The 15,627-nt window shown below is 47.1% G+C and overlaps 1 protein-coding gene across 1 annotated transcript; it reads left to right on the top strand.

Moving 5' to 3' along the window:
• Positions 1-352: 352 nt before the first annotated feature.
• Positions 353-15,343, top strand: LOC119650307 (transmembrane protein 134). The gene is made up of 2 exons (XM_038052952.1): positions 353-783; positions 14,696-15,343. Exons 1-2 carry the CDS (start codon positions 572-574, stop codon positions 15,042-15,044), a joined length of 561 nt encoding a protein of 186 aa, XP_037908880.1. The 5' UTR covers positions 353-571; the 3' UTR covers positions 15,045-15,343.
• Positions 15,344-15,627: the final 284 nt, after the last annotated feature.

The raw sequence follows: 15,627 nt of genomic DNA, 5'->3' as shown, positions 1-15,627 counted from the left end.
TGATTACCGAACGCACCCTCGTGTGTTCGTTGTTCATTCCAATGTCAACTTCTGTACGGGAATTGCCAAATGCGTGCAACTTGGGTACGATAAAGTCTTTGTCGTGAATTGTTTTTCTGAGTCCGGAAGGACTGGGAGATTTCGATTGAAAATTTCAATAATCCTTGAAGGCGCTACTTATGACAGAATATTCAATGACATGTAATTATCAAGGAAAATTTCAATATTTTGTTTCCCTCCTTCAGGCAATGCCCACTCCTCCTCTTAACATTCCAACAATCTCCCCACTTCCTTCCTTCCAGTTCTTACAACGACGTCTGGAAAATATTTTCATTGAATACTCGTCGTTGACAATGACAGCTGCAGCTGACGAATTTGTTGTGTCGAAATTCGGATGGTATCTGTGATCGCGGAACGAAAACACCATAAAGTGTCGTAAATTCGCATTAGCCCAACAGTTCGCAGAGTGAATTCCAAAAGATTGTTCCAAAGTGCAAAGTGCGCCGTCGAGTGGACGACCCGAAACCAATTGCGAGTGAGACTTTGTGCATTGTTCAGTGGTGGAAAGGTGATGTCGCGAAGTTTCAGTGGTGCAGGCAAGACAACGGCGACAATGGCAAACGGAATCGCACAGAAAGACAACAAACACTTCTCCATACACGATGCCTTCGAGGAGGAAACAGACGAGGCAATCCGGGTGTATGGGTCGACGGTGATCTCGACACCGGTGCGAGCCAAAACGAGGTCCATTGACGACGTCACGATTCGAGTGCATGATCCCAGGCAAGTATTCTGTTTTGATTCTGCCCCAGCATCTCCAAGCCTCCGCCAGCTCCTACATGAGACAATTACGCAAACGGTTGACACTCGCAGTCGATAACTTCCGGTCATTTCTAGTGCGTACGAGTACGGCTCGCAGTACGCTTTGTGAATAAGTAATGAGACCCGCCCGCGCCTCCTTCGTGGCGCTCCCACGGTCCCCTGCAAACCCGAAAAAGGCGCGCGGCTAATTTTGATTCATCCGCGCCTCTTGTCAGAACGTGTGCGAGCGACAACAAAGAAACTCGTTGCCTCCGTCCGATTGCTCATCCCAATTCGCCTGCGAACACTCCACCAGCCTCTAGACACCTCAACCCTCCCTCCCAAGCCACCGCGGCCTTATCAAGGTTACCTGCAGAATGTATGCATGGACGAAGGTGCAAGATGTAAGTCTTCTTGATCGGGCCAACGTTCCGGTTCTCGGAGAAGGGTGACGAGTTCCTCGCACGCACCGGCGGTGAGCGGGTGGCGGAGTAACCCCAAAAGCCATGCAACTGCCGTACATGAGGCCAGAAGGCCGAATTGCGGAGCGCGGAAGGTATTAACATCGATTCATGCTGAATCCGATCGACTCGAATGCAGAATGTAATCGGATTGGATTTCATTGCAAACTAGGCGAGCGTCGGATTACAATTGGCGGGCGGTTGGGCGCGAACAAATGTAGAAAAATTGGTGCAAAAGTTTAGCCAGCAGTCGGTGCGCCTATTGCAGCACACACGCCTCGAGCTTTCTCACTTTCTTCGGTGGAGCAACACGTGCATTCCTCTGCATGTTTTTGTTTTCTCTTTTGTTTTGGGCCTCTCCGGACAGCCTCGAATGCGGTTGTTTGCATGCAGCGAACTCGATTGCAAGCTTCTGACCCCACGTCTCTTGCCGCCCTTTTGCGAACAACACGACAATTCAATTAGGAGTGCGGAAATTATGGGCGCAATTTAGAGTTGGGCGATAACGAAAATAAATGATTAGGAACAATTTTCATTGCAAAATGCTTTGTTACAATAGTTTGTTGATAGTTTTTTAAGTAGCGGAATTCTGGCTCATATGTTGCTAGCATGAAACACTTCGAAAAGCAAAGGTCAAAGTTTTCCCCCCACGGAACTTCCTCCAGGAGGAAGGAGGTACCTAACGTCATTCTTCTAACTGGCAATCGGAGCCAAACTGGAGAGTGTCTGATCAGAGATCTCGGTTCACAGCTGGATAATTTTTAGTCTAAATTTCACTGTAGGGATTTCCTACCCTTCCTCGACTGGAGCATATTTGTTCAAGCCATAAACACAAAATTTATCAATGGTAACATCGTCCCAACGGAGCGACTAAAGTCAATGGTCTCGGGTTCTGAAGAAGGCATTCGAAATCGCCTTTAGAGTCTCGTCCCCGGCAAAATACCACAAAAAGACATCATGATGGAACGACCTACTCAGAAAGCTAACCAAGGAAATCTTCAACATTTGCCACAGACATGAATACTGTCAGCCAGACAAGGACTCTCTGAAGAAATATAAGTCGCCCATTAGGATGTGAAGCGAGCTTCAAGTATCGCTCCGCCACAGAAAGAAAGTAGGAGTGTTTGCTAGGTCAACAAAGCCCTTCCACACCATACATCTCGATATTGTAGGCACTTTGCGAAACCCACACGGCAGCAAATATTGCCTCACGAACCTTGATCGGTTTATGCCGTGGTCTGTGGCAAAACATCTGAAGAAAATTACATCAGAGTCATGTCCTGAGGCTCTCTGTCGAGAGTGGATTCAGTGCTTTGGTATTCCAACCGTAACGCCAGCGGACAATTGTATACCATTCGCAGTTCAATGGGATACTGGAACGCTGTCACTGGACGCTGAAAGCTGCCATTATGGAGTGCGACGATCCGTCCTGGTCACAGGTCTTGCCTTTTGTTTTGCTTGGCCTTCGTACAGCCGCCCGCAAAAAGTTACTGATCTTTTTTACGACTCCCCAGCAACTTTCCCCTCTACATGAGAGACGGTTTTGAAAAGACCGGATTGTTGCGCCTGTACAGGAGGCCGTTTCCTCAGCCAGTGGCCAACACCCCTAAGGAGCACGAAGTCTGCGCTCACGCTCAGGTAAGGACTGATATCACCAGGAAACCATTGCTCTCCGGTGGGCGAGCTCAGTGCTCGACGGCGTAATGCAAACACAACAAGAATGGCTTGTGTCATGGGTTGTAGAAATTTATCGGGGCTATATTTCATTCAGACATGTATCGCGTTCTTGGAGACGTGCTCGCATAGTTTACATATCCAAAGCGGGCAAGGGTGGCCAGGAGTTCGCTTAAAATTGTTGTCCAATCATCTCTAGCTTTTTGGTGTTGAAGAACCCAGAACTCCTCCTGAACATCCACTCATATGCTAAAGTCACAACACTCCTTAGCTGCCTTCCTGGATGTAGAGGTAGTAATAGAGGTGAAGAAGTTGCATTGGCCACTGCTATAACACGCTATGATCACATCCGAAATAAGGATAGTTGAGTTCGATATGGTGTTGCAACGATCGTGGAAAAATTGCGGTGGTATGGACATGTTATTCACGCTGATGACAACTCACTTGCCAAGATTGGCCTCTCTCAGGGGTCGTTAGCGACCTTTAACGGGTCGCTTACAATACGGGGTGCGATGTCCCCAAGGTTCCCGAGTAAGTAGTTCTGACCCTCTAGCTGACAGTATACCTGCATCTTAGGTAGTAACTTTGAGAAAGCCTCTCTGTGGATAGCGAACCGTGAATGACCGGTACACGTCGAGACACACTGGGAGCCCCCGGAACCGTCGACAGCTCTCTGTCGAGGTCGATGGGGTGATGTCAGCCTAGCTCTGCCAAGGTGGTAGTTGTGACGTGTACCAGTAGCCAGCCCCTTCGGGACCCTGGTCGGGTACAGTGCATTGAACCAGTGTTAGTAGACCGCGTTGCCCTGAGCGAGCGCTGATTCGTCCACCAATTCCTGGATCAGCTAAGGGTAGGTCAGGCCTCAGGGAACTGGGGTAGGGACTGTGTCTCCGAGTACATCCGTTCCTAACTATTACGGTCCGTTCTTTTGCACATGATGCGCTGGTGAGTTTTCTATGAAGAATACACCGAAACCAACAAAAAAAAATCGGACGAAATAGCAGAGAAGATAGAAGAGCTGAGAGCGTTTGAGCGCAGCAGAAAAATGCGTCGTTCACCGCAGCGATCAACGAAAGCAAGGGCTGACATATCCGATGTGACATCAGGACGCCCAAATAAAGAGGAAGCCTTACCGAGTCGACTGACCGTGCGGGGAAGGCAAGTCTCAATACCCTGTAATGCCCCTCTTCCGAAAGAAACCCAGTCAGAATCGCTAGTCCTGAACAGGTAGATTCGGACACGAACCGAATGGAAGTGCAGTCGACTGTCCTACCTAGAGCCGACGAGGAAAAGCTCATAAGGAAATCCGCGGCATTGGTGAAGCGTATGCGGTCGGCAACGTTCCTCCAGAGGAACGTCAGCAAAGGCGTCCAAAACGGGCTAATAGAACTGGAGGAACTACTGGATCGCATTTGCTTCTACAGGCGAACTAGGAAAGCAGCGGAAGACGATTGGAAATCAGAAACAGCCACACTCCCCGTTGAGAACACTGCTTGCACCAAACGGATCGCAGATAGCCCACTTCAAAGCGAATTGAGGAAAAAACGGAAAGTGGACGACATGCCTGAAAGAGACTTTATCAAAGTAGTTTCCAGAGCTCAAGAAAGGCAAAGAACGATAAACGGAAACAACTGACTACGCCGTCATCCAAAGACAAGGAGACTACTAACCAAAAGCCAGAAAAGATGAGGAAACGAAGAAGGACTAGACCGTGGGCTCTGCTCATTAAGCCGACGGAAGGCAAGACATTTGCGGAAGTCCTTAATGAAATCTGCTACAGGATGAAATCCGAAGACAACGGAGCAGAGGTGTCTTCCATAAGGAAAACGAGAGATGGCGGAGTCCTCGTCAAACTGGCCCGAAGACGGCTAGCAAAAGTACGTTCTGCGAAGGCGTTACTAGAGAAGAAAGTTCTTGTTTCTAGCCTAGAACCCATGTGCTCTCTAGAAATCCGAGATCTTGACTGCCTGAGAGAAAAGGCCGAAATAGAGGAAGCGATAAACCGTGAATGCCCAGAGGTAACGAATGCCCGGATATCTATCACCTTTGTAAATGCTCGAGTCCAAAAACTCGCCGTGATGTAGTCCCCACCAAGTGCTACAGATGTGTGGACTATGGACACACGTCAGCAGCTTGCAAGGGACCGAACAGGAGAACAGCATGCCAGAGATGCGGCCAGGTAGGTCACCAACCGAAGACCTGCAATGAAAGCGAAAGTTGCGTTCTCTGCCGGGATCATTGCGCGTCTGGTGAGAGCGTCGCACACACTGCGGGCTCAGGATGGTGTCCAATCTTTAGGGCTGAACTGGAAGGGCAGCAATGACATGATTCCCATTTTACAAATTAGAATTCGCCGGAGTGCAACCGCTTACCAGTTGCTAACGCAGTTCGCTGCGAAGGTAAATGTTGATCTAGTGCTAATCAGCGGGCAATACCGAAACAGGGACCGGCCTCATGGCATCTCGACTTATCGAGTATCGCTACCATCTGGGTTCGGGACTATATTCGACTTCGTGTTCTTGCCTTGTTTAGGGGTAACATTTTTTAGCGTTTACCTGACGCCGAATGAGACGATGCCGGACTTTCGGCGGCGGCTTGATGCTCTGGAAGAAGCACTCAGATCTATGTTAGACCCATTGCTTCTATCCCCGAAGGTTTAATGCTCGACTCGAAGATGAGCTTTTCCGAGTAAAACAAAGCAACAGTGGACGCAAAGCTATCTACCGTCGTAAGGGTGAGAACTTAAGAGAGGTGGTTGCCCGTGAAGAACGTCAATGCACCCTTACCGAGTGGCAACTTTCTTGGCAAAATGAGCCAAGGAGCAGATGGACTGCGCCGCTCATCGACAATTTAGACCCGTGGTTGAACCGAACGCACGGTGAAATTGATTACTTCTTTACCCAACTTCTAAACAGACATGGAGGTTTTCAGTCTTACCTGCATAGGATTGGAAAGCCGCGATCTCCTGATTGTGTGTTCTACAATGGAGGGGCGGACGACGCTGAACACACCTTTTTGTCTTGCGAGAGGTGGGACGGCTTTCGTTAGCAACTTTATGCAGACACAGGGGAGTTCTCTCCAGATAACATTGTCAGAGAGATGCTGAAGAGCGCTAGCAGCTGGAATCGTATTGCGCATTATGTTCGGGCTCTTCTTATTGCAAAGAAAATTAAACTCGACCGACGGAGTGACCGGATCGCAAGCGATTTCCTAAACTAACAACTCCCTTCCTCCCCTCCGCTGCCGTTGATGAAAGGGATACCCTGATTCGAAGGCTCCCAAAGCGGGGGAGCAGGATGGCTAGTCCGAAGTAATGTATCAAACGGTTCCAGGTTAGTTCTCTGATGACAGGGAGGTGTTTAGTTGGTAGTCCAACAGCGTAGTGATTTGGGAGTCCAACACTGTACGTAAACGCATTAACCTATCCATCGATATCAGGCATCAAATCGAGCAAAACAGCGCCACCAGCAAGCCGAACTTCGAGGAAAAGTGACCTTTCCAAGAAAGGCCCAGTGGAAGATCACTAATGTATTGCTAAGTTTCGACACAGTATTCTTTAGTGATAAATAAAGATGTCCTATGAAGTCCAACACCAGTTCAAACTCCGCCAGGATCGACACACCCTCCAATTGATACTGTCGAAGTTTCGGGGAGGAGTTATCACTCTCACGGACTTCTTTTTCAATTGGCCAGTTCTAACTAGAACCAAGCTGCGGATAGTAGATGAATAATTGGCTAGAGAGAGCTGCTATCCTTGTCAAACATTTCGGGCTGTTTCTAAAAATCTGAGCTCGTCAGGTTTTGCTCGTCTCGAACTTCATACAACATTTATGTCCTTAGGAGTTTATGACATCAAAACAGCTGATCACCATCATGAACAGCGCAAAAACCGATATCTGGTCTAGGCCTGGAACTAAAGACATCCCGGTTTTACGCCCTACAAGCTGTCTGGCATCTTAGCCTACGTCATCAGCTATCAAGAGTCTCAAAGTTGTAGTCTCCTATCCTTATTTTTCTCATTTGGATAGTGCGCTATTTCGGCTTGCCTTCATTAATGTGCAACAACAGATTTCGCGCCGCCTGCTCGAGCTGGATGAAGGCAGCTTACACATCTCTGGTTGTTTTTCCCATGATGTCGATATCGTCAGTAGAGGCTAGTAGTTGGGTGAACTGAAAGAGGATGGTGACTCTCGCATTTATCTTAGCATCACAGATCACTTTTTCCAGAGTCAGGCTAGGGGCGATAGGGCGTCCCCTTAGACCGTTATTAATGTTGAATGGTCTCGAGAGTGGTCCTGCTGCTTTGATCTGATCTCGCACATTAATCAGGATCTGTCTAATCAGTCTTATCAATTTCGTACATGGCCGTGTACCGTTTTACTCTGCGTATGCTATAATAGGCAACTTTAAAGACGTTGAAAAGATGGTGCAACTGATGGCCATATTCCAGAAGTTTTTCAACGCTTGCCGCATAGGAAAATTTTAATCTGTTGCTGATTTGCCTAGCGTGAAGCTTCTTTGTTTGTACACGGCGGCCTTTGAAAAGCACGTCCGCGGCGCGAACGTAAGAGTTAGAAAGGGCTCATATGGGATTCGCCCTCACTAAAATCTGAAAACTGCGGAATCATCTTTAGATATTACTTCGCGGGGTGGGTGTGCCTTTAAACACTATTTCTTCTTCCTTCGGCCTCAGCATCACATCTAGGATAATTCAGTGCAGCAACCAAAACAAAGCCATACAGGTACTGCCTGTAGCAACCGCTGTCCCGTGTGGAATTGGCTAATATGGTAGTAAATCTCCCCATGTTCACGCTCAAACCACACCCTTATGTTGGGAACGATTTTGTGCTTCGACTTTGACCTTACGGCACTCCTGTGTCCTGAGGACCCCTTCATATGTCTTGCAAGGTAAAGCATACTCATTTCTTTCGCCAGATTGTCGACTGGGGCCATGTCACCACCAGTACTACCGCATCTGACACGCTTCTAAAAGCGCTTCAAACCCTCAAAGCCATCAGCTGTTAAATCGAATTCACCCTTTCGTTATCCAACCTATTCGGAAGATTAAATTTGACCAGATATTGGGTTGCCTCCTAGGGAGCAGCCTTCTGGACATACTAGCATCGCATGCTTGAATATTGGAGCAAACATGTCCCCTCAAACCACTTGGCATTCTGGGAGAGCACTTTTCGAACTCGATTCGCCCTTGTATAGTCCTCACTGAATTGCCAATCGGTTCTACTGGCTCAACCTTAATCACTCCCAAAAACTGCAGGAAATGATTTTCTAGTCCCTGCAACGTAACTTTATTCCTCTTCTGTTCCTCCCTGTTTGGTTTTATTTCTTGGTACTTTTATCCACGGGTGGGCGTTTTGTTGTCACCTACCGGCCTACATAAAAGTGTATGATTTCCCGCAACCAGAGGCGCAGAATCTGCTCGTATTCGGCAAGTTTAACGCTGAGCAGAGCATAGCAGCTATATATATGAATTCTTTTAGTTTTGGCTCTGGCGAATCCATTATTTTTTGAAAAGATTGTTTTGTCCGGATAGCTGAGTGGCTAGAGCGCAAGGCTGTCGTACGGAAGGTCGCGGTTTAAATCTCACTGGTGGCAGTGGAATTTGTATCGTGATTTGACGTCGGATATCAGTCGACTCAGCTGTGAATGAGTACCTGAGTCAAATCAGGGTAATAATCTCAGACGAGTGCAATGCTGACCACATTGCCTCCTACAGTCTACGGTAGTATACCGTTACGGTCTTAAATGAAGGGCTCTAACACACTTCGAGGCCCTGATCCAATATGGATTGTTGCGCTAACGATTATTATTATTGTTTTCCGCAAACCCATAGCACTGCTTGCCCCGTTTCATAACCTACGGTCTTATCTTGCTTGAGTGATTCAGTAACAATAGCAGAGATTTAGTAATAGTAACAGTAACATTCAGTAACACTTCCCCGCAATCGCGACAACGTCAGTTTTGCTAGCAGCTTCATTCGTCGTTCTTATCTGCTCCACTTTTAGAAGAGTGGAGCTCTCTTTCATATATCTGAAAGAGGGTGTATATTTTTTTTACAGAATATGGTCACATGGGGTATCAAATGAAAGGGCTCGATTGGTACTTTTCGAAACTGATTTTCTTCATCATGTAGGGTTCTTGGACGGTTCACATAAACACGGGATTTCAAAAAACCCCATAGAAAAAAATCACAAGGGGACAGATCGGGAGAGCGTGCCGGCCATTCCAAATCGCCTCTAATTGAGATAAGGCGCTCTGGAAAGTGTTCCCTCAAAACAGCCATCGATGCTCTTGAAGTGTGTGCTGTTGCACCGTCTTGTTGGAACCAAGTGTCCCCCAAATCCAAATTTTCCGAATTCACTGTCACTGTAACCTCATTTTCCTCAAAGAACCAGGGACCAATAATTCCAGCTGAGGAAATTGCACACCACACTGTGACTTTGGGTGAATGCAAAGGCTTTTGATGCAATTCTCGAGGGTTGGTGTCAGCCCAGTCGCGCATGTTTTGTTTGTTAACCGACCCACACAAATGAAAATGGGCTTCATCGCTAAAAAAACAATAGCACCCTCGGGAACGACATCAAGAAGAAGCTCACACGCGTTCATCCGAGAATTGAAGTGACGTTCTGAAAGTTCCTCCACTATCGCCATCTTATAGGGATGAAAATGAAGATCATCACGAAGAATTCTTCTCACAGAACGATCGGATAGTCCAAGGGCAGATGCGTGTTTGCGCGCAGAACGCCGTGGCGATCGCAACATTGACGCTCTCGCTGCTTCAATGTTCTCAGGTGATCTAACGGGCCGAGGGACTCCAGTTCTTCCTTTTGTCGCACCTGCAGTTTGTCTGAATGTAGTGACCCATGTAACAATTGATTTGCTTACAGTATGCTTTACAGTATCCCCTCTTGAACGAGACCACTAGCGCTTCGCTATGACATCAACTAACTGAGTGGCGCACATTTTAAAAAAGGAAGTTATGCTGCTGCACCCTGTATAAGGGATTGGAGTTTGGAAATGCATACATATGTATATCAAGGAATATTTTGAATTGAGGAATATACGAATGGAAAAACGTGAATAGAAAATTTCTCACACAAGATGAACACACCTTTATACCCGAAGCATCTAGCTTCAGATATTCCGACTTTTCTTCCCTTACGAAACAAAAAAAAATTAGGAAACCGGTAGTGTTGCTGTGGTGCTACACATCGTGCTTAACCGGCTGGGAGAAACTACTTTCAATAGTCGCCAAGACACCCAGCGAGCCTAGTTTTTTGTTGCATTAAACGTGCATCCGGTGGTACATTTAGTCGCTGTAGCGATTTCGGGAAGCAAACCTTGACTGAGATTGTGATCGAAATATACCCCCCGAAAGCAAAGTACCGACCGTCGCAGTGAGCTTTATGACCGCATCGGCCAGTGTCGTTATCATGGCCTTGAGCTCTTCGACCTCCCGATTCGCCTCTTGGGAAACCTTCGCGACCATCGGGCGCTCGTCCACCTGGTGCACCTTATCAGCAGTGGCTGTGGCGGGCAACACCTCCAGCAACTCCGAGTCTGCACAGGTCAAGATAAAGCAGGTGCTCTCCGGGAGTTACTATAGCCAGAAGGACTTTAACAACCCCGAGCCAACCTTTTCTCTATCTAGAAGCAGGACAAACAAACTGTGTAAATGTTGCCCCCTCGCCGCTACAAACTCCGCAGCCCACCGAAGAACGGTTTGACGGAGACCGGAACAAACTAATGACCAAAAACGTCGACAGAAGCGAATTCTCTATGGTGTTCGGAGTTCCCGCCTCCAATGTGCCGCCAGAAGGCTAGGGCTACTTGACTGCAGCTTCTAAAGATGTTCGATTTCGAAGTTTTTCCCAAGAGTTTCATCTCTGTCAATATTTACTTGTGGCGCGGCAGGATTCGCAGCATTGTTGCGAATGCGAACAAGTAGATGGCGCGGAACTATCCACTTTGTAGAGCTCGCCACGGGAGTGGAGGACTAGCGAGGAAAGTGTGCCATGAGTTAGGGGCAGAAAGAAACACATGAAGCGAGATGATTCTCTTCTGCCTCTAACGTATAAATAGTCGTTTGCTCTTACTGATTCATTCTAATTATTTCATCTATCGAGTATTGATTGTAAAAAACCTAGTCTATGTTCCGGTGTATCTAAAAATTGTGGTTTGCAAAGAAATGGACTATTTTAATTAAATTGGTGACCCCGAAAAAAAAGTTTGAGTAACGGATCTAAAAATTAAAAAAATTCATTGCCGAGAATTCGATGTTGTTTGACTGTTTTGTGACTCCTAGTTGGATCATGTTGACATTCTCTGGATTGATCCAGGAAAAGAAATTCACATTAGTTCCTATGCAAGAATTTGTCCATGAAGGAAAACAAAATTCTCATATCCCATTACTTGTGTAACTAAGAGCAGCGGCCGAGGCCGCTCAACAAGTGGCGAATGCGAAAATTGAAAGTGTCGGCTATTCACACTGTCAGAAGACTCCGCCAACGTTCTTGCAATTCTGACTCGCAGCAGCGAACCCATCATTTGCCACGTATCCAGAACCACTCGGAGAGCCGACGCATCAGAAGTTCAACGAGCGCGACCACCTTTCAACATTGGCAGCAGCAACCTAGAAAACGAACGATTATTTGGCAACCGCGGTCTTAAACTCAAATAAGGCCACAATTGACTTCATCTCAACAGCCACCGCTATCAGGCAGAAGCCGAAGACACCGCAGCAGTCACCAGAGAAGCAGCCGCAGCCACCAGAGACACCGCCGCAGCCACGCTCGCCGTCTCCAGCATCGACGCCGCCGCCGCCTTCACCATCAACACCGCAGCCGTCGTCACCTTCACCGCCGCAGCAGCGAATCATTGTTGTAATTTGTTGAATTTTGTTGTTTGAATTTTAATTTGTTTTAGTTGAATTTATTTATTTAAAAAAAAAAAATCAATAAATATTATGCCCGCTGCAAGAGACAGCGTTCAGGCGTTTTAGGTGCGGATTATCGTTGGTTGTCCGCTCTCTGGGCGAAGTTCTGGGAAGTGGTTTCGGTCTGCGCTGAAAAGCGTCCGCTTCGGTGGTGATTTCCTTGTACATGTGTGAATTTGTGGGTTCGGCCTGCCGTGTAGTTAGAACAGTTTCACTGCGTTTTCGTTTTAACATTCGCGTCGAAAAGAAGTTTCCTTTTTACTAGTCAAGATGTCAATCGACAATAAAGACGCGGCAGGCCCATCGGACTTACAAGTGACCGCCCTCGCTGTGCGTGTTCCTCCATTTTGGCGGCATTCATACATTTGGAAGCGCAGTTCCAAATGTCCGGAATCACATCGGACGCGACCCGCTTCAATTATGCGGTGGTCGGATGAAGAGTCGATTCTTCTGGTGTCCGATGTAGTTAAGTCGACATCATACACGCAGCTCAAGAGCGAGTTGATCAGGCGCCTGTCGGCAAGCGAGTCGGCAAAATTAGACCACTTCCTGGCGGGTTTAACGTTGGGTGATCGAACTCCCAGCCAATTGCTTCGCGAAATGAGGCAATTGGGTGGGAGCAAGATCGGCGATGACCTGATCAATTCGCTCTGGCTGCGACGGCTCCCGGAGGGCACCCAGGCGATCCTCGCTTGCGTCTCCGGTTCCTTGGAGGAACTGGCAGCGACGGCCGACCAGGTGCAGGAGGTGTACGTACGCCCAAATATTGCGGCCCTTCAACCACCGTCGGATGAGGTGAGCGACTTGAGGCGCGAGATAGCCGCTTTAACAGCCAGTGTGGCCGAGATGCGGGCAACGTTGGACGCTCAGCGTTCGGGCGCCAGATCGCGAGCTCGCTCACGGTCTGCCACTCGAAAAGGGCGTTCGGGTAGCAGGTCGTCGGGACAGTCCACGGACCGAGGGATTTGCTGGTATCATCGCAGATTCAGGGATAAAGCCACCAAGTGTACTATCCCTTGCAAATTCACGCCTGCCGCAAAAAACTAGGTCCGCGGGGGGTCCTGGCGACGGCCACCCAGAGCGCAGCGCCACGTCGCCTAACAATTTACGACCCTCTCAGCAGGCGCAACTACCTCATCGATACTGGTGCGGAGGTTTCTGTTCTTCCCGTACCTCGGCAACATAAACTATTTCCACAACCGCTCAAACTGGCGGCAGCAAATTCCTCCCGCATAAACACATACGGGTATAGGCAAGTGGACATGAGTCTTGGCTTGCGTAGGACGTTTTCGTGGCGTTTCATCCTGGCGGATGTCAGCTTCCCCATACTACTCGCAAACTTCCTGTGTCACTGTGGCTTGCTGGTAGACTTGCAAAACAAGTCTCTTATAGATTCCACGACCAACCTTAATTCGTCGGGACAAATGGTATCTCACCCAGGCAATAATCTTTCCGTTCTTTTAAAAGACATTACCGACTCTCGTGCTCGGGCACTTCTCCAAAAGTTCAGCCAGATTACTACCGAGTGTAGTCTCTCCAAACCAGTGAAGCACAATGTGCAGCACCACATTATCACTACTGGTTCCCCGATCTTCTCGAAGGTGCGTCCTCTACCATCCCAGAAACTGGCTATTGCACGGAAAGAGTTTGAACAACTCGTTCAACAGGGTATCTGCAGGCCCTCAAACAGCTGTTGGTCTTCCCCACTGCATATGATCCCTAAGCCAAACGGCGAATGGCGCCCATGTGGGGATTACAGAAGGCTAAATGCACAGACTGTTCCTGACCGATATCCAATTCCACTCATCCACGATTTTGCGCATCACCTCGCGAATTGCCGCATCTTTTCGACCTTGGACTTAACCAAGGCTTATCACCAAAACCCCGTAGCTCCCGAAGACATTCCAAAGACGGCAATATGTACACCCTTTGGACTCTTCGAGTTCACCCGACTGACTTTCGGATTGTGCAATGCGGCGCAAACCTTTCAAAGGTTCATTCACTCAGTCCTGCGAAACCTCGACTTCTGTTTCGTATATTTGGATGATGTTTTGGTCGCTTCTTCCACTGAGTCTGAGCACTTAGCCCATCTCGAATGCATTTTTCAACGTCTCCTTGAGGCCGGTTTAGTCCTAAACGTTGAGAAATGCAAATTTCTCCAAAAACAGGTGAGATTCCTCGGCCATTTCATTTCCCCTGAAGGAATACAGCCCGACCCAGACAAGGTGCAAGCGATAACAAGCTTCCCGCGTCCAAAGACAGTGAGGGAGTTGAGGAGGTTCTTGGGCATGCTAAACTTCTACCGTCGTTTCCTGCCCAAGGTCGCCCATCACCAGTCCATTTTGATCAAATCCATATCTGTTGTCTTGACACACATACTATTCATTGAGCTTTCTTCTGACCTGCATTACTTCAATTCGGCAATTGTTTCAACCTCCTTTTCATGGAATCCAATAAATATTTCAACCCTCTCCCTCTCCTCTTTCCGAGTGCTCCTTTTAAAATGCTTACTTCTTTAGTCTCAGTACAATGGCATTACAGATAACACCATAAATCGCGTTTACGCAGTCATTTATCTTTAACCTTCATGGAGCAAGTTTCAGGTGAATTACCTGTAAATGTTTTCTTGTTAGTAATGTTTACGCTGCACATTTCATGCGTGTTCGCAATTGAAAAAGTACTCACGTCGGCTAAAGCCTTGGAGACCATGTATTCCTGGCTGAAAAGCCGTCTGTATTTACCTTACCCTAAATAGTTCACTGAGTTTGAATAACGCATTTATCATATCCTTTCTATCTTTTCACAGAAATTTCAAATACACCGAGGACACAACATCACGCGACAGTGACTCTCTTATCCAAGAATATGGAAATCTAGCCACAGACGAATCCAACACATATTGCTGGCGACATCCGAAAGTTCGTGAAAATTGGCGAACAGTATTGGCTGCCGTCACCCTACTTCTAGTCGGTACCGGTCTTGTGATAATGGGGGCATTTGCGGTAGCCGATCCGGCCAATAGTTCGCAAGGTGCAGTATTTTTCGTGGCCGGATTTATATGTTTCATTCCAGGTGCATATCATGTTGTTTACATTTGGCTTGCAGCACGTGGCTATCGAGGTTTCGATTTCTATCACTTGCCACTGTTCACGTAGGACCTAGTTATAAGGACGATACAGACAGGATCTTTGTTAGAAACACTTAAAATCTTTCTTCACACTATCTTTTCTCATTCTCTTGATATGAAGCGAACATTTGATATTTATATAAAGGATATATGATAGTGAGTAACAGTGAGGAAGTCATGACGATATTATTTTTGTAGTTTGATAAGTGCATAGGAGTAGCTATTGTATCTCGAATCAGCAGTTGATTGCAGTTATTTCATATTTATTTTAACTTTTGAAAAGACTTTTAGTATCTAATTGACAATGAACATATTATTTATATTGTGTACCGTTTAGAACATAGTCTATTGCTTTAGAGAAAAACAGTCCACGGAGGGTAGACGTGCGGTAGATGCAATCTAGAATAATATAACGCTCATTCGGAAAGTTGTTCGAATTAGATAAAAGTACGTTTTAAGAAATTTGTAGATGAAAGCGTCTTAATTTATAAAGGAACTTTGTATGGAGACGTTGTAACTTTGGCGCTCGAATGGAGTCAAACTGAAACTGTTGTGGATTGAAGAGAAAATCGATATTTTGTTCGAAGGGTCTACTTCGTGAAAAGTTCCAT

This window comes from Hermetia illucens, chromosome 2, assembly GCF_905115235.1.
Source record: "Hermetia illucens chromosome 2, iHerIll2.2.curated.20191125, whole genome shotgun sequence".
In the NCBI taxonomy this organism is placed as follows: Eukaryota; Metazoa; Arthropoda; class Insecta; order Diptera; family Stratiomyidae; genus Hermetia; species Hermetia illucens.
Note: the sequence above shows the minus strand (reverse complement) of the source record. Positions and strands in the feature narration are given on the sequence as shown.

Bases quoted from the DNA above. Each gene is read 5' to 3' on its own strand.
- LOC119650307 (XM_038052952.1), top strand. From the start codon at position 572: ATGTCGCGAAGTTTCAGTGGTGCAGGCAAGACAACGGCGACAATGGCA. The intron at 784-14,695 runs GCAAGTATTCTG...ATCTTTTCACAG, and splicing joins ATTCGAGTGCATGATCCCAG to AAATTTCAAATACACCGAGG.